At 36.3% G+C, this 19,426-nt stretch overlaps 1 protein-coding gene across 4 annotated transcripts; it reads right to left on the reverse strand.

Moving 5' to 3' along the window:
• Positions 1-74: 74 nt before the first annotated feature.
• On the reverse strand, positions 75-17,491 carry LOC128318220 (uncharacterized). 4 transcript variants are annotated; one of them, XM_053233761.1, is made up of 18 exons: positions 17,320-17,481; positions 15,548-15,615; positions 14,835-14,946; positions 14,544-14,638; positions 13,600-13,708; positions 13,346-13,455; positions 12,468-12,576; positions 12,214-12,323; positions 5,941-6,049; positions 4,359-4,468; positions 3,508-3,616; positions 2,238-2,347; positions 1,819-1,930; positions 1,608-1,708; positions 1,254-1,359; positions 1,026-1,108; positions 356-461; positions 75-210 (listed from the first exon to the last, which is right to left on the reverse strand). In XM_053233761.1, exons 2-18 carry the CDS (start codon positions 15,606-15,608, stop codon positions 75-77), a joined length of 1,788 nt encoding a protein of 595 aa, XP_053089736.1. In that variant the 5' UTR covers positions 15,609-15,615; positions 17,320-17,481. The 4 variants fall into 4 exon arrangements, with proteins under 4 accessions (XP_053089736.1, XP_053089738.1, XP_053089737.1 ...); XM_053233763.1 differs by having other exon boundaries at positions 104-210; positions 1,026-1,127; positions 17,320-17,487; XM_053233762.1 differs by having other exon boundaries at positions 104-175; positions 17,320-17,483.
• Positions 17,492-19,426: the final 1,935 nt, after the last annotated feature.

Raw genomic sequence — 19,426 nt, forward strand, 5'->3', positions numbered from 1 at the left:
CAGGAATACAGCATTCAAGCAATTCTTTATGATTAACAATGATTTATAAGAAAAAGCTTTGTTCTGTTACTGCTTCATCCAATACTTAGTTTGATGAAATCACTGATAATAGAACTTGCAAACAGATGCTGGTCAAATCTTTTCAAGGCCTGTTGCACCCACTCGTCCCAGGGGTCTGCACACACGCAACGACAGTACTTTAGAGTAAAACTGCAGAGAAAGAGAAAGTCTGAATCAGTGTTAAACTGCAATAATGAAATAATCACAATTTTAAATCTCCCAAACCTCCAGGAGATTAATACGTGATAAGAGTAATACACATTTAACCATGATTAAAAACCAACTGTTTTCTTACATGATTCCAGCTATTGCACAGTCCATCCGCGTTTCTTTATATGCTTCAATGATGCGTATAGGATTTCGAATCTTCTGGAAACTGAACTGACTTGGTCCATTTTGATCTGTGTGAAAACATTACTATTAATGTATCAATCAGTTACATCACCTTAATACTCTGACTAAATGCTGGAGTGCACAGTTTTACAGTAACTACCTCAGATGGGGGAAAAAAACCGCTGCATGTCAGTTTTAATTATTTTAGTTGAGAAGTGGTGCGTGGGTTGTTAAGCAAACATGAGTCAGCCGCACGGCTTTTTTTAAAAATTTTTTTGTATAAACCATGGAAAATGTTTAAATAATTACGAGGTTATTTAAGGGTAGCAACTGAATTTTCAGGTGACTCGTTTCAATCTGTCTGAATGCAACAAACATTAATTCATATTAATATGCGGTTTTACTTAAAGAAATAAAATGTGGAACTGATGAATATTAAACTGAAACTTTAACTTGCACAAAAATCAGGAACACAGCATGTAGTTTGATTAATAATGCCAAAGACATTCAAACAATTCTTTATATTTAAAGATGATTTATAAAACAAAGCTTTATTCTGTTACTGCTTCATCCAATGATTAGGTTGAAGAAACAATTTAACCTCTCAGCTGAATTATGAATTGCAAACGTACCCTGGTAAATTCTTTTCATGGCCTGTTGCACCCACTCGTCCCAGGGGTCTGGACATGCGCAGCGACAGTTCATTAGAGTAAAACTGCAGAGAAAGAGAAAGTCTGAATCAGTGTTAAACTGCAATAATGAAATAATCACAATTTTAAATCTCCCTAACATCCAGGAGATTAATACGTGATAAGAGTAATACACATTTAACCATGATTAAAAACCAACTGTTTTCTTACATGATTCCAGCTATTGCACAGTCCATCCGCGTTTCTTTATATGCTTCAATGATGCGTATAGGATTTCGAATCTTCTGGAAACTGAACTGACTTGGTCCATTTTGATCTGTGTGAAAACATTACTATTAATGTATCAATCAGTACAGTGCAGTTTTAATTAAACAAATAAAATGTGGAAATGATGAATATTAAACTGAAACTTTAACTTGCACAAAAATCAGGAACACAGCATGTAGTCCTATTAATAACACCAGAGACATTCAAGCAATGATTTATGTTTAAAGATGATTTATAAGAAAAAGCTTTATTCTGTTACTGCTTCATCCAATAATTAGGTTGGAGAAAGGATTTTACCACGGACAGTCGACAGACGCTGGTCAATTCTTTTCATGGCCTGTCGCACCCACTCAACCCTGGGGTCTGTACACATGAGACGATCATTCTTTAGAGTAAAACTGCAGAGAAAGAGAAAGTCTGAATCTTAAATCTCCCTAACATCCAGAAGATTAATAAATGATAACAGTAATATACATTTAACCATGATTAAAACGAACTGTTTTCTTACATGACTCCAGCTTTTGTACAGTTCATCTGTGTTACTTTATACCCTGTAATGACTCTTACAGGGATTCGTTGTGTCTGGAATCTGAAACAGCAATGCTCTGGTCCATTTGCGTCTGTGTGAAAACATTAATATTAATATATCAATCAGTACATAACAGTTTTTATTTGTATAAATCAGGGAAAGAGTTTCAATAATTATGAGAATATTTACGTACAGTTTCGGGTGACTAATTTCAATCTTACTGAATGCAACAAACATTAATTCATATTAATATGCAGTTTTAACTAAACAAAAAAACATGGAAATAATGAATATTAAACTGAAACTTCAACGTGCAGAAAAATGCAAGATGATTTATAAGAAAAAGCTTTATTCTGTTACTGCTTCATCCAATAATTAGTTTGAAGAAAGGATTTTACCACTGATAATCGAACTTGCAAACAGACGCTGGTCAAATCTTTTCAAGGCCTGTTGCACCCACTCAACCCCGGGGTCTGTACACACGTGATGACCGTACTTTAGAGTAAAACTGCAGAGAAAGAGAAAATCTGAATCAGTGTGAAATAATCACAGTTTTAAATCTCCCAAACCCCCGGGAGATTAATAAGTGATAACAGTAATATACAGTGGTGCTTGAAATTTTGTGAACCCTTTAGAATTTTCTATATTTCTCCATAAATATGACCTAAAACATCATCAGATTTTCGCAAAGGCCTTAAAGTAGACAAAGAGAACCCAATTAAACAAATGAGACAAAAAATACTACACTTGGTCATTTATTTATTGAGGAAAATGATAAAATAATACATATATGAGTGGCAAAAGTATGTGAACCTATGGGATTAGCATTCAATCTGAAGGTGTTTTCAATCAATGGGATGACGATCAGGTGTGAGTGAGCGCCCTGTTTCATTAAAAGAACAGGGATCTATCAAAGTCTGATCTTCACAACACACGTTTGTAGAAGTGTACAATAGTCCATGAGGACACAAAGGAATGTACGGTAACTTATCTCACATTGGCTAATGTTAATGTTCATGAGTCCACCATCAGGAGAACACTGAACAACAATGATGTGCATGGCAGGGCTGCAAGGAGAAAGCCACTGCTCTGCAAAAAGAACATTGCTGCCTGTCTTCAGTTTGCTAAAGATTATGTGGACAAACCAGAAGGCTATTGGAAGAATGTTTTGTGGGATTTTTGGTTTAAATCAGAAGCTTTATGTTTGGAGAAAGGAAAACACTGCATTCCACCATAAGAACCTTATCCCATCTGTGAAACATGCTGGTGGTAGTATCATGGTTTGGGCTGTTTTGCTGCATCTGGACCAGGGCAGCTTGCCATCATTGATGGAACAATGAATTCTGAATTATACCGAATTCTAAAGGAAAATGTCAGGACTCTCAGAGAAGTGGATCTCAACGGAAATTGTGTCATGCAGCAAGACAACTTTTGCCACTCACAGATATGTAATATTGGATCATTTTCCTCAATAAATAAATTACCATGTATAATATTTTTGCACCATTTGTTTAATTGGGTTCTCTTTATCTACTTTTAGGACTTGTGTGAAAATCTGATGATGTTTTAGGTCATATTGATGCAGAAATATAGAAAATGCTAAAGGGTTCACAAACTTTCAAGCACCACTGTACATGTAATCTTGATTAAATCCAACTGTTTTCTTACATGACTCCAGCTTTTGAACAGTTCAACTGTGTTTCTTCATACGTTTCAATGACGCTTACAGGGATTGGATGTGTCCGGAAACTGGAACAGCACTGAGGTCCATTTGCGTCTGTGTGAAAACATTAATATTAATATATGAATCAGTCACATCAGCTTAATACACTGATTAAATGCTGGAGTGCACATATACACAGGGTTTTACAGTAACCACCTCAGATTGGGGGAAAAAGCTGCTGCATGTCAGTTTTAGTTATTTTCGTTATAATTTATTATAACATATTTATTATTATTTATTGTAATTTAGAATTCTATAATGTAAGTGGAACAAAAAATTACTTGTTTCATGGACGTCCCACGACATTTAATGTAACAATAAACAAATAAAAGTACAATTTACTATCAACAATAACGCTGCTCCATCACATTATTTTCCTATAACTCCTATAACTTTTAGGACAAGTGCACTTGGCACATATTTGTATATTATTTGCCACTTAGCATCAGTGTTTTCTTGCAAACAATCATCAGTGTTGTAGTATTCAATAAAAAGTGATCAGATGATATTGGGTTGAGGAGTATACATAACAGTTTTTATTTGTATAAATCAGGGAAAGAGTTTCAATAATTATGAGAATATTTACGTACAGTTTCGGGTGACTAATTTCAATCTTACTGAATGCAACAAACATTAATTCATATTAATATGCAGTTTTAACTAAACAAAAAAACATGGAAATAATGAATATTAAACTGAAACTTCAACGTGCAGAAAAATGCAAGATGATTTATAAGAAAAAGCTTTATTCCTGTTACTGCTTCATCCAATAATTAGTTTGAAGAAAGGATTTTACCACTGATAATCGAACTTGCAAACAGACGCTGGTCAAATCTTTTCAAGGCCTGTTGCACCCACTCAACCCCGGGGTCTGTACACACATGATGACCGTACTTTAGAGTAAAACTGCAGAGAAAGAGAAAATCTGAATCAGTGTGAAATAATCACAGTTTTAAATCTCCCAAACCCCCGGGAGATTAATAAGTGATAACAGTAATATACAGTGGTGCTTGAAATTTTGTGAACCCTTTAGAATTTTCTATATTTCTCCATAAATATGACCTAAAACATCATCAGATTTTCGCAAAGGCCTTAAAGTAGACAAAGAGAACCCAATTAAACAAATGAGACAAAAAATACTACACTTGGTCATTTATTTATTGAGGAAAATGATAAAATAATACATATATGAGTGGCAAAAGTATGTGAACCTATGGGATTAGCATTCAATCTGAAGGTGTTTTCAATCAATGGGATGACGATCAGGTGTGAGTGAGCGCCCTGTTTCATTAAAAGAACAGGGATCTATCAAAGTCTGATCTTCACAACACACGTTTGTAGAAGTGTACAATAGTCCATGAGGACACAAAGGAATGTACGGTAACTTCTAAGCAGCTAAAGGCCTCTCTCACATTGGCTAATGTTAATATTCATGAGTCCACCATCAGGAGAACATTGAACAACAATGATGTGCATGGCAGGGCTGCAAGGAGGAAGCCACTGCTCTGCAAAAAGAACATTGCTGCCTGTCTTCAGTTTGCTAAAGATTATGTGGACAAGCCAGAAGGCTATTGGAAGAATGTTTTGTGGAATTTTTGGTTTAAATGAGAAGCTTTATGTTTGGAGAAAGGAAAACACTGCATTCCACCATAAGAACCTTATCCCATCTGTGAAACATGCTGGTGGTAGTATCATGGTTTGGGCTGTTTTGCTGCATCTGGACCAGGGCAGCTTGCCATCATTGATGGAACAATGAATTCTGAATTATACCGAATTCTAAAGGAAAATGTCAGGACTCTCAGAGAAGTGGATCTCAACAGAAATTGTGTCATGCAGCAAGACAATGACCCTAAGCGCACAAGTCGTTCTACCAAAAAATGGTTAAAGAAGAATAAAGTTAATGTTTTGGAATGACCAAGTCAAAGTCCTGACCTTAATCCAATAGATATATTGTGGAAGGAACTGAAGCGAGCAGTTCATGTGAGGAAACTCACCAACATCCCAGAGTAGAAGCTGTTCTGTACTGAAATTCCTCCAAGCTGATGTGCAGGACTCATCAACAGTTACTGGAAATGTTTAGTTACAGTTATTGCTGCACAAGGGGGTCACACCAGATACTGAAAGCAAAGGTTCACATACTTTTGCCACTCACAGATATGTAATATTGGATTATTTTCCTCAATAAATAAATTACCATGTATAATATTTTTGCATCATTTGTTTTATTGGGTTCTCTTTATCTACTTTTAGGACTTGTGTGAAAATCTGATAATGTTTTAGGTCATATTGATGCAGAAATATTGAAAATTCTAAAGGGTTCACAAACTTTCAAGCACCATCGTACATGTAATCTTGATTAAATCCAACTGTTTTCTTACATGACTCCAGCTTTTGGACAGTTCATCTGTGTTTCTTCATACGTTTCAATGACGCTTACAGGGATTGGATGTGTCCGGAAACTGGAACAGCACTGAGGTCCATTTGCATCTGTGTGAAAACATTAATATTAATTTATCAATCAGTACCATCAGCTTAATACTCTGATTAAATGCTGGAATGCGCATATACACAGGGTTTTACAGTAACCACCTCAGATGGGGGGGGGGGGGGGGGACTGCTGCATGTCAGTTTTAGTTATAATTTACCATAAGTAGATAAAATATTTAATGTAGTAATAGTAAGAGCTCTACTCTAATGTTCTTTAATATGAACTTTCATTGAGCTCTGATCTTATCAGCTATAGAAACTGAAGACTATTTCATAATTTTCAGAATTGTCACAGTGAACCAACTTTCTCCCCAGTCCAAAGACATGCGTTGTAGGCAGACTGGCATTTCCAAATTGTCTGTAGTGTGTGACTGTGTGTGCGATTCTGCCCTGTGATGGGTTGGCACCCCATCCAGGGTTTCTCCCGCCTTGTGCCCCGAGTCCTCTGGGATAAACTCCAGGATCCCCGCGACCCCGTGTAGGATAAGCAGGACGGGAAATGGATGGATGGAAAGCATGGGAAATGTTTAAATAATTATGAGATTATTTGCATATAGTTTTGAGTGACTCATTTCAATCTTAATGAATGCAACAAACAAAAATTAATTCACATTAATATGCGATATTAATTAAATAGAAAAAATAGGGAAATAATGAATAATATAGCTGCAAGCAACAATTACGGGGCCAAGCACAACAGAGGCAAAATTTGCTGTGACGCTTGCCGCAGGTTTCTCAGGTACCTTCAGGGCATATGTACCAAAGACAATTTGAGTTATAACAGTAATGATTATTGTAGTCATGTGATTATAGTGATAGTAGTGATGTTTTTATGCAAAATAATTTACAAGCCATAATGAGAAATAGTTGAATACTCGAAATTATAATTTCATATAACTTTTGACCAATATATGTGCTGTCACCAAATTGATATTGCATTGTCTTGCATTGTCTGGGCATGGTTACAATGGCTCATATAAACTTTTATCACAATACATCATAGAGTTGCACAGATACAGACTCGTATCCTTGTGTTTCTCCAAACAACTGCATCATATAAAACGATTAACACACATGTAAAATGTGACATCGCCACCTGCTGACCGATTTTCTTTTTCTTTTTCAAATTTTGCACAAACCTCTCAGCCCAAAAGGCAAATATGTCCACAGTGTTTTGTTCAGATCAGTCTTTGGTTATGTTGTCTAAAAACTGCTGAAATGTGATTGGTAGATGGCGGCCATGTTTTAAGATACACAATTGTCCTCATAGACAATGATGGACATGGACATATAAGCTACCAATTTTATAAGTCAGTCGGACCGACAGTTCGGTTTCGTCTATCAACACAAAATCCAGAACTTACTGCTGGCATGGACTGAAGATAATCAAATTTGTGTGAAAATCAAATTTGGTGAAAATCAGATGAACAGTCCAAAAAGCAAAAATATGCTTTTTTCAAATCTTGTGAGCACTAGGTGGTGCTGTTCTGAAACTGTGCAGGTATCCTCCAATCATGATGGCTGTGACATATACTATATTTTTGTCTGAATATGTTAAAGCGTTACGGAGATAAAGCCTCATGTCTATTTCAGTATGTTAATTGTCGAATTTGTTCATGCTTTATTCAAGAATGGTCTGACAAATCAACTTCACTTCCATAATTTTTTTTTTGTCAGCATGGTCACGTTTGTTCAGTGTGTTGAGTGCAGGACGTTTAGTCATTCTTCCTCCATCGTTAGTAATAGCTTTATCTGTGCTAAGTGTATGTTAGTTAGCTCTCTGATGGAGAAGACTGAGGGATTAGAGGTGCACATCCAGACTCTACAGAGGGTTAGTGAGATTGAGAGCAGTGTAGTTTCTGTATGAGAAAGTCTGGATGCCTTAGGCAGAGATAGCAATCCCCCTACTCTGGCATTGGAGCCCTCACAGCGGGGCAAATGGGTGATGACTCAGTGGCATAATCACAAAGCAAATGCTAAGGTAAATGATCTGCACACTGTGTATACATATATACACTATAGCATCTTTTAACCATGTCTTCATGGTCCTCACTTTGTGCACAGAGGGACTGTCATGCTGAAACGGATTTGGACTAGACCCCTTAGTTCCAGTGACAGGAAACTGTAAAGCTACAGCATACAAAGACACGCCATACAATTGTGTGCTTCAAACTTTGGGGCAACAGTTTGGGGAAGGCCCACACATGGGTGTGATGGTCAGGTGTCCACAAACTTTTGACCATATAGTGTACATAGCCACAAAAAATAAGTCTACCCAAATGATTCTGCTAATTATTTACAGACACCCAGGGCCATATTCGGGATTCCTATGTGAATTTGCAGATTTCATCTCTAACCTGGTTGTTTCCTTAGACAAATCATTAATTGTTGGAGACTTTAATATTTATTTTGATAATCCAGATGACCCTCTAAGAACAGCAGTTGTGTCCATTCTAGATTCAGTAGGGGTTAATCAGAATGTAATAGGACCCACCCATAGTGGTGGTCACACTCTTGATTTAATACTAACATTCGGATTAAATATAGAAAATATAGTCTCATGTCCACAGCCTGAAGCTATCTCAGATCATTACCTCATCTCATTTAAAATGTGTATTAATCATAGTATATGCACCTTGCCACGTCACCGTGTCAAACGTACGTTCACGTCAACAACTGCACAGAGTTTTATCAGTAATCTCCCAGATTTATCAACCATGATTGGATCACCGTCTGATCCCGAAGAACTTGACCAGGCAACTGAATGTTTAGAATCAACGTTCTGCAACTCACTAGATAAGGTAGCTCCACTTAAAAGAAAAATAATTAGGGAGAAAAAGCTAGCACCCTGGTATAGCGATCACACACGAACTTTAAAACAGACCACTCGAAAACTAGAACGTAAATGGCGTCAAACTAACTTGGTAGTATTTCAAATAGCATGGAAGGAGAGCCTTCTGAGCTATAAAAAAAACTCTTAGTGCTGCTAGATCAGTGTATCTCTCCACCCTAATTGAAGATAACAAAAATAATCCTAGATTCTTATTTAATACTGTAGCAAAATTAACTAGGAATAAGACCAAATAGAAACATGCACACAATCATTATATAGCAGTGATGACTTCATGATTTTTTTCAGTAGTAAAATTGAAACTATCAGGCAAAAAATTCAGACTATTAATTTAAAACCAGACAGTTTTATAATTAATCCTGTAGATAATAATATAAAAATATCAGATCAAGAATTAGAATGTTTTACTCCCTTTCGAGAGACCAAACTAATTTCACTAATTTCATCATCAAAATCATCAACCTGTATGCTAGATCCTTTACCTACTTGTTTCCTCAAACAGATAATTCCAGAAACAATCAACCCTCTTTTAAAGATAATCAATTCTTCCCTTAGCATTGGCTATGTACCTAAATCTTTTAAATTAGCAGTTATCAAGCCCTTGATTAAAAAACCTGACCTTGACCCTGTCAGCTGTCTAATTGTAGACCAATATCAAACCTCCCCTTTATCTCCAAGATCCTAGTAAAGGTTGTAGCACAGCAGCTATGTTCATACTTACGTAGGAATAACATTCATGAAATGTATCAGTCAGGATTTAGGCCTCATCATAGCACAGAGACAGCGCTGGTTAAAGTTGTAAATGACCTACTACTGGCCTCTGATCAGGGTTGTGTCTCCTTGCTGGTGCTGATTGACCTTAGTGCAGCTTTTGATACCACTGATCATGCTATTCTCCTCGATAGACTAGAAAATGTTGTAGGCATTAAGGGAACAGCCCTTTCCTGGCTCGTCTTATTTGACTGATTATTATCAGTTTGTAAATGTAAATGGTGAGTTCTCTTCACATACTAAGGTAAAGTTTGGTGTTCCACAAGGCTCTGTTTTAGGCCCACTGCTCTTTTCTTTATATATGCTACCTCTGGGCAAAATTATTCCTAAACATGGTATTAGCTTCCACTGTTACGCTGATGACACTCAGTTGTATGTTTCAGCAAATCCAGATGATAGACACCAGCTTAATAAAGTTGAGGAATGTGTAAAAGACATTAGAAACTGGATATTTATTAACTTTCTCTTACTTAATTCTGACAATACAGAATTACTTGTACTAGGACCACATGCAGCTAGAAGTAACCTTTCTGATTACATAATAACTCTGGATGACCTTTCTGTTTCATCATGTGCAGCAGTAAAAGACCTTGGTGTGATTATCGACTCTAGTCTTTCTTTTGAAGCTCATGTAGATAATATCACTAGGATCGCTTTCTTTCATCTCAGAAATATTGCTAAGATAAGAAATATAATGTCAGTTCATGATGCAGAAACATTAGTTCATGCATTTATTACCTCTAGGTTGGATTATTGTGATGCCTTACTGTCTGGATGTTCCAGTAGATGCATAAACAAGCTCCAGTTAGTCCAGAATGCAGCAGCAAGAGTCCTTACTAGAACCAGAAGATATGACCACATCACCCCTATCTTATCCACACTGCATTGGCTCCTAATCAAACTTCATATTGATTATAAAATACTACTTTTGACCTATAAAGCACTGAATGGTCTCGCACCACAGTACCTGAGCGAACTTTTGGTCTTTTATGATCCACTGCGCCTACTTAGATCAAAAGGTGCAGGCTATTTGTTGGTACCTCAAATAGTGAAGGCTACAGCAGGAGGTAGAGCTTTCTCTTACAAAGCCCCACAGTTATGGAACAGCCTTCCAGTTAGTGTTTGGGGCTCAGACACAGTCTCAATGTTCTAGGCTGAAAACATATTTGTATGGTTAAGCCATTTCTGAATATTTTTTCTTAGGTAAAGGAGCAGATCTGGAGGGTTCACAGGCATAGAGTGTTGTGATGAACTGGGATGTGACAAAAGCTTACCTAACAATCTCTCCCTCTTTCTTGCTCTCTCTCTCTCTCTGTCTCTCTCTCTGTCTCTCTCACACATGCTACTCCTTAGATACCAGTGATCCTGATCCCTTCTGCTCTCCGGACCTGCCTGATCCATCCTGATGCCCTACTTCTGGTTGGAGTTCTCAACGGTTGAGTTCGCTCGCTGCTGCTGGGGGTGGCCCCACATGGACGACCTGAAGATCATTTGGATTGCTGGGGATGGTGCCACCTGGGGGCTGTGGAGATGGCTTAGGGATCTCATATGGGGAGATGTACTGTGATGGCTTGGGACTGCGATTGCTGTAGTGGCTTTGGTGCTGTGGTGCAAGCAGCTTTGTACTCAGGACTCCATCAGTGGACAGTGGATAGGTTCAACAAACCGGACTTCATGTGAAAACTGTGATGAATTTCCTGGTTACACAATTGCACTATTTGTCCATATAGTACACAATAACAGAAGAGAATGATTTATAATTGCACTATCTGGTGTCACCCAGATGAGGATGGGTTCCCTTTTGAGTCTGGTTCCTCTCAAGGTTTCTTCCTCATATCATCTCAGGGAGTTTTTCCTTGCTATTAACCGCCTCTGGCTTGCTCATTAGGGATAAATTCATACATTTATGAATTTACAATTTATTTTGAATCTATTTATTTCTGTAAAGCTGCTTTGTGATAATGTCCACTGTTAAAAGTACTATACAAATAAAATTGAACTGAAGATGATCTGATTCGATTTTCATGAGAATCGGACAAACCGTCTAGGAGGACTTTGAAAAAGTTGAAACTTTCATGATGGAAAATGATGTCAACGATGCATTCAAATCGGCACGAACCAAAGAAGGAGAGAAATAAAGAATTTTGTTTCTAGCCATTACAATTCAAAAGTTATTAGCATCAACATGAGTGCAAATTTGAGCTGTTGGTGGTGCTAGAGGGTTTGAGATAGCAACTCCAAATTTGCTACGGTAACATTTCAGACTGTCCCGTATCTGTGCGCCAAATTTCATAATTTTTCTATGTACGGTTCTATGGACTGCCATAGACTGCATAGGAAGCACAATAATAATAACACTAATGATTACAATAGGTACTTACACATCTGCGGTGCTCAACTCCTAATTAAACTGAACTTTAACTTGCTCAAAAATCAGGAATACAGCATTAAAGCAATTCTTCATGTTTAAAGATGATTTAGAAGAAAAGCTTTATTCCTGTTACTGCTTCATCCAATACTTAGTTTGATGAAAGGATTTTACCACTGATAATCGAACTTGCAAACAGACGCCGGTCAAATCTTTTCATGGCCTGTTGCACCCACTCAACCCCGGGGTCTGTACACACGAGATGACCGTACTTTAGAGTAAAACTGCAGAGAAAGAGAAAGTCTGAATCAGTGTTAAACTGCAATAATGAAATAATCACAGTTTTAAATCTCCCAAACCTCCGGGAGATTAATAAGTGATAACAGTAATATACATTTTACCATGATTAAATCCAACTGATTTCTTACATGACTCTGGCTTTCGGACAGTTCATCTGTGTTTCTTTATACGTTTCAATGACGCTTACAGGGATTGGATGTGTCCGGAAACTGGAACAGCACTGAGGTCCATTTTTATCTGTGTGAAAACATTAATATTAATATATCAATCAGTCACATCAGCTTAATACTCTGATTAAATGCTGGAGTGCACATATACACAGGGTTTTACAGTAACCACCTCAGATTGGGGGAAAAACTGCTGCATGTCAGTTTTAGTTATTTTAGTTATAATTTACTATAACATATTATTTATTATAATTTATAATTCTGTACCATAAGTGGAACAGGAAATTACTTGTTTCATGGACATCCCACGACATTTAATGTAACAATAAACAAATAAAAAGTACAATTTACTATCAACAATAACGCTGCTCCATCACATTACTTTCCTATAACTCCTGTAACTCTAAAGACAAGTGCATTTGGCGTATATTTGTATATTACCTACCAGTTAGCATCAGTGTTTTCTTGCAAACAATTGTCCGTGTTGTAGTATTCAATAAAAAGTGATCAAATGATATTGGGTTGAGGAGTATACATAACAGTTTTTATTAGTATAAATCATGGAAAGTGTTTAAATAATTATGAGATTATTTACACATAGTTTTGGGTGATTCATTTCAATCTTACTGAATGCAACAAAAATTAATTTATATTAATATGCAGTTTTAATTAAACAAAAAAAAAACATGGAAATAATGAATATTAAACTGAACTTTAACTTGCACAAAAATCAGGAATACAGCATTAAAGCAATTCTTCATGTTTAAAGATGATTTATAAGAAAAGCTTTATTCCTGTTACTGCTTCATCCAATAATTAGTTTGATGAAAGGATTTTACCACTGATAATCGAACTTGCAAACAGACGCTGGTCAAATCTTTTCAAGGCCTGTTGCACCCACTCAACCCCGGGGTCTGTACACACGCGATGACCGCTCTTTACAGTACAACTGCAGAGAAAGAGAAAGTCTGAATCAGTGTTAAACTGCAATAATGAAATAATCACAGTTTTAAATCTCCCAAACCTCCAGGAGATTAATATGTGCTAACAGTAATATACATTTAATCATGATTAAATCCAACTGTTTTCTTACATGATTCCAGCTTTTGTACAGTCCATGTGAGTTTCTTTATACGTTTCAATGACTCTTACAGGGATTGGATGTGTCCGGAAACTGGAACAGCATTGAGGTCCATTTGCATCTGTGTGAAAACATTAATATTAATATATCAATCAGTCCCATCAGCTTAATACTCTGATTAAATGCTGGAGTGCGCATATACACAGGGATTTACAGTAACCACCTCAGATTGGGGAGAAAAAGCTGCTGCATGTCAGTTTTAGTTATTATAGTTATAATTTATAATAACTAGATAAAATATTTGATGTAGTAATGCTAAGAACTCTACTCTAATGTTCAGTAATACGAACTCCCATTGAGCTCTCATCTTATCAGCTATAAAAACTGAAGACTATTTCATAATCCTTGCATAATTTTCAGAATTGTCACAGTGAATAGACTTCATATTTTTTGTCTTATTAACTTCAAGAGAGAAAAAAGAGAGGCTGGTGAGGGAATGACTGTTTATAGCTGCTATAACGTAAGTGGAACAGGAAATTACTTGTTTCATGGACGTCCCACAACATTTAATGTAACAATAAACAAATAAAAAGTACAAATTACAATCGACTTCAGGGTGACAATGACGCTGCTTCATCATATTACTTTCCTGTATCTCGTATAACTCTTAGAGCAAGTGCATTTGGGCAAATTTTATATTACCTACCACTCAGCATCAGTGTTGTAGTATTCAATAAATGATATTCAAATGATATTTGACTGAGGAGTATACATAACAGTTTTTATTTGTATAAATCAGGGGTAACTGGGAGGCACAGTGGCTTAGTGGTTAGAATGGTTACCTTGCAACTCCAGGTTTGGGGTTTTATTCCCGCCTAGACCATTAGTGATGACAATAATAAAAATAATAATAAATACTGCTTCATCCAATAATTAGGTTGAAGAAAGGGTTTTACCACTGATAATTGATCTTTCAAATCCTATCATGGTAATTTGTACCCACTCAACCCTGGGGTCTGCACACACATGACGACCGCTCTTCAGAGTAAAACTGTAGAGAAAGAGAAAGTCTGAATCAGTGTTAAATAATATATTAAAGTTAAATAATGAAACAATCACAGTTTTAAATCTCCCAAACCTCCAGGAGATTAATAAGCAATAACAATAATGTTCATGTTAACATGATTAAAAGAAACATTTTCTTCTCATTTAAAATTTAATGAAGAAGAATTGGAGTGGAAACTTACATGACTCCAGCTTTTGTACACTGAGCATCTGTTTCTTGATACTCTGTAATGACTCTTTCAGGGATTTTATGTGTCTGGAAACTGAAACAGCATTTATCTGGTCCATTTGCATCTGTGTGAAAACATTAATATTAATATATCAGTCAGTCCCATCAGCTTAATACTCTGATTAAATGCTGGAGTGCGCATATACACAGGGTTTTACAGTAACCACCTCAGATTGGGGGAAAAAGCTGCTGCATGTATGTTTTAGTTATTTTAATTATAATTTATAATAACTAGATAAAATATTTGATGCAGTAATGGTAAGAGCCGATCAGCCTAAAACTTTAAGACTATTCTTTATAATAATTTTCAGAATTGTCACAGTGAAGTAAACTGATGTTAAAGAACAATAGATTAGAGCTCTTACAATTACTGTCATCTGTTGTATAGTTCTTGTTAATAATGAAACTGAAATGTTCTTGGTTTTGTATATTATATTTACACTAAAAATGAATTGTATTAATGGAGCAGTCTTATGCAAAATGAACAAAAAAAGCACCAGGTGATTACCGTAAAACCCTGTATATACACACACTCACACACAGTTTGGGGCACAACACAATAATTTATATAATTAAATATTAATATGTGGCTTGACTCACTGCTAGATATGAGCTGGAGGACTGAAAACCATCATGAACCTGAAAATATTATAAACTTTATCTTACTCTCAGCTACTGTGAAATCCTGAAGGCAGACGAGAACCAGCAGGAGACAGCGGAAGAACATGACTGCTCTGTTATACAACAAAAACAGAAAAAAATCTTATATACAATCCATTTAATATACTAGTTAATAAAAATTACACCAAGCGATCATGTGTTTCTGAAGATTATAGTTACTTTATGATGGAGACACTGTAAACATATAAATAACACACACACACATTCTTAATGATAATAAAATAATTAATTAGAAGAACTCAGCACACAGCAGCATGTCTCAGGCATTTCTGTTCTTTTTAAATACATCATGTGTAACTGCACAATTGCTGTATTTGTTAAAAAATACAAATACTGTTCTGTAATACACCAATCAGCCATAACATTAAAACCACTGACAGGTGAAGTGAATAACAGTGATTATCTCATTACACCTGTCAAGGGGTGGGATGCAGTTCCTGGCATGCAGTGGTTAGTACCTACCAAAAGTGGTCCAAGGAAGGACCACCGGTGAACCGGCGACAGGGTCATGGACGCCAAGGCTCACTGATGAGCGTGGGGAGTGAAGGCTAGTCCATCTGGTCTGATCCCACAGAAGAGCTACTGTAGCACAAACTGCTGAAAAGTTAAAGCTGGCTCTGATAGAAAGGTGTCAGAACACACAGTGCATCACAGTGTGCCCATGCTGACCCTGTCCACCACCGAAAGCTCCTACAATGGACAGGTGAGCATCAGAACTGGACCATGGAGCAATGGAAGAAGGTGGGCTGGTCTGATGAATCACGTTTTCTTTTACATCATGTGGATGCTCTTCTCAGCTGTCTCACTATCCTCTGCAACCGAGCTTGCACCGAGACGGAAAAAAATGTTCAGGAACGGTTTGAGGAACATGACAAAGAGTTCATGGTGTTGACTTGGCCTCCAAATTCCCCCGATCTCAGTCTGATCGAGCAGCTGTGGGACGTGTTGGACAAACAAGCCTGATCCATGGAGGCTCCACCTCACAACTTACAGGACTTAAAGGATTCTGCTAATGTCTTGGTGCCAGAAACCACACACACCTTCAGAGGTCTTGTGGAGTCCAGGCCTCGACGGCTCAGAGCTGTTTTGGTGGCACAAAGAGGATCTACACAATATTAGGCAGGTCGTTTTAATGTTATGGCTGATCAGTGTATTTTTCAGAAGTAATGTTTTACCTTTCTGATTTTATTCCTCTGATGTCTTTTTGATAGAAAGTGTATAACAATATGGAAAATAATTAGCAAGCAATTTTTTTTGTAATAAAACCATACACTAATATGGATGTTATATAATAATATAATGTGTGCATGAAAGGGTTAAGAATGGACACAACACGCCTGTTTTTTCTCTCTTAAAAAATATGATACACAAGAACAGATAGTGAAATTACATTAAGATGAGACCCTGCGGATACAACTGAGTATTTGGTGATTTATTTGTGTTTACACCCTAAATGTTTAGTACACAAACAGGATATTAAGGTCTGTAGTGAAGTTGTGTGTGTGTTAAAAGGAGCATTTCTTCCTAATCTGTAATCTGTGTGATTACCCTGGACAAACATTTCGACACACTTCCCTATACTGAGGAAAAACGTCTTTACTAGAAATAACGGAAGTTTAAGGACACTGTCAAAATTCTGTCAATAAATGTTAAAAATACAGGATAAAATAATGCAAATTCAAATCTACAGCCTTTACACAGAAACAGTGAAAGTGTTCAGATGAGACAGACTTGAGAGAAAGTTGAGAAAATCTTACCAAATCTCTTCTTATGGACTTTAATCTGTAACTTTCCAACTCTGGTGCAATGCTGTAAGTAGTTTCGGTAACTTTAGGTTTTTATTCTGAGAGTTTTATGGTATCCATCCGCCATCAGAGCCACATGACTACACTGATAAAGTAGTCCTGAACCTGGAATGTTGATTTATACAGAGTTAAAGCTTCATCTACAAACACAGCTGACTGAAGAATCTTTCTACAAATAAATAAATAAATAAATAAATAAATAAAAGGCTTATAAACAAAATCCACTGCAACTTCACTGAGTATAAATCAGATTTAATGTTTATTTCTGCTTTGAAACAATTCCATGATTTATGATGTTTAATCACTGGTTTAACTGGAGGATATTAGAAGTTTCAGTTTTAACATCATCATCATCATCATCATCATTATTATTATTATTATTATTATTATTATTATTGTTGTTGTTGTTGTTGTTGTTGTTTTCACCACCACCACCACCACCACCACCAACAACAACAACAGAAACTCTGATAGAATTTGTATTGGATTTAATGGTTGTAATGGGAATTTACTGGTTTTAATGGAAGCTGTAATGGTCCCTGTGGGTCTCTACTGGTAATTTGTTGCCTTCTATTGGTGGCATTTTATGTCTAGTGGATACCATTAAGGACCGGTAATGATAATGGTTTTATTGGTTAGCTGATGGTTTGTAATGGTATTTATAGTGGAAACCATTAGAATTTCTGTGATGGTTTCTATTGTTTTTTAAGCAGAGACTGCATTATTATTATTATTATTATTATTATTATTATTATTATTATTATACGTTGTAGAAGCAGAGATCCCAAATGTGCCATTAATAAAAAAATGATTCCCACAAATAGGGTGAACTTTAGCTTTGATTTTTAAAGAAATTGTTCTAAATGAAGGTCAGATACAATCCTGAAGACCTGCTTATCTACTGGTTAAAAAGCTGATTATTCAGATTTATATCAGCTGACATGGTCAAACAAATCTGATGAAATCTTTACCAAGGAGGAAAAAAACTCACTGTTAAAAAATATTGGTTTTAATAACAGTCTGGGAATTGTTACCATAAGCTCATCCTGTATATCGCATCGATTACTTTGTAAACAATCTTTTATTTATAAAGCACATTCCATGAAAAAGTAGAAACCTCCACCATTACAGCAGCTAACATACACCCTCTTCACCAGCAGATGGCAGCAGAGCTACGAATAGAAAACCTATAAATGTTCAGGACTGGATTTTTTTTAAAGAAAGAGTTATTTCAATAAATCAATTCAAGAAAACAAAAAAAGAAATTAAAGTCTATAGAGTGTAACGTGAAAAGCAGAGGAAGCATTGAATCCCCTCTGTGTTTTATATCATTTAATAACCACAGGTTTTACACTAATCAAAGTCAGAACTTTCTGCTTAGTAAAATAAAAATATATATGAGACCCTCTGGTTTTCTTTCTAGAGAAGGAAATCAGTTAATTACAACTGTCATTTTTTATTTCAGTCTCATTCTCTATTTTCCTCCTATCATCAGGGTCTTTTTTATTTCATTAGTTTTAGCTTTAAATCTATAATATCCAAGTGAAGCTTTCCACTGTATAAAGACCATGTAATGATAGGAAAGTAATGAATAGTTACTAATTCAGGAATTCAGTGTGGCCATGTGGGATAGTTTGCATGAAACGAAAATAACGGAGGTGTAGTGGATGGGACACTCGTCCCTATATACACTTATATGTCCCTTGAATGTGTACGTGTGACCACCAAGGAATCTTTAAAGACAGTGAGCCTCATTTTTTGATCTGTTATTAAAGTTGCATGTTAATGAAACAACTAAAAATCTTCGCTGGATTTACAGACGTTTTGTAAAATGCTGACTTTCTTTGTACTCACTGGCATTTCTTGATGAATGCCAATCACCCATAGCTCATAGCGCTATAAATGACAACAACAAGGTGTTTCAGCCTGCAGACTCTCTGCACACAGGATGTTTTTTGTTTTTCGCACCATTCTGTGTAAACTCTAGAGACTGCTGTGTGTGAAAATCCCAGGAGATCAGCAGTTTCTGAAACACTCAAACCAGCCCATCTGACACCAA

The sequence above is a fragment of the Pangasianodon hypophthalmus genome, chromosome 4, assembly GCF_027358585.1.
Source record: "Pangasianodon hypophthalmus isolate fPanHyp1 chromosome 4, fPanHyp1.pri, whole genome shotgun sequence".
In the NCBI taxonomy this organism is placed as follows: Eukaryota; Metazoa; Chordata; class Actinopteri; order Siluriformes; family Pangasiidae; genus Pangasianodon; species Pangasianodon hypophthalmus.

What these genes read in the sequence shown, in the direction of transcription:
- LOC128318220 (XM_053233761.1), bottom strand. Translation starts at nt 15,608, where the DNA reads ATGTTCTTCCGCTGTCTCCTGCTGGTTCTCGTCTGCCTTCAGGATTTC. An exon ending in TGTACAAAAGCTGGAATCAT is followed by an intron (nt 13,456 to 13,599) that starts GTAAGAAAACAG and finishes CTTTCTCTGCAG; the next exon opens with TTGTACTGTAAAGAGCGGTC. An exon ending in TGCAAGTTCGATTATCAGTG is followed by an intron (nt 3,617 to 4,358) that starts GTAAAATCCTTT and finishes GTTTTCACACAG; the next exon opens with ACGCAAATGGACCTCAGTGC.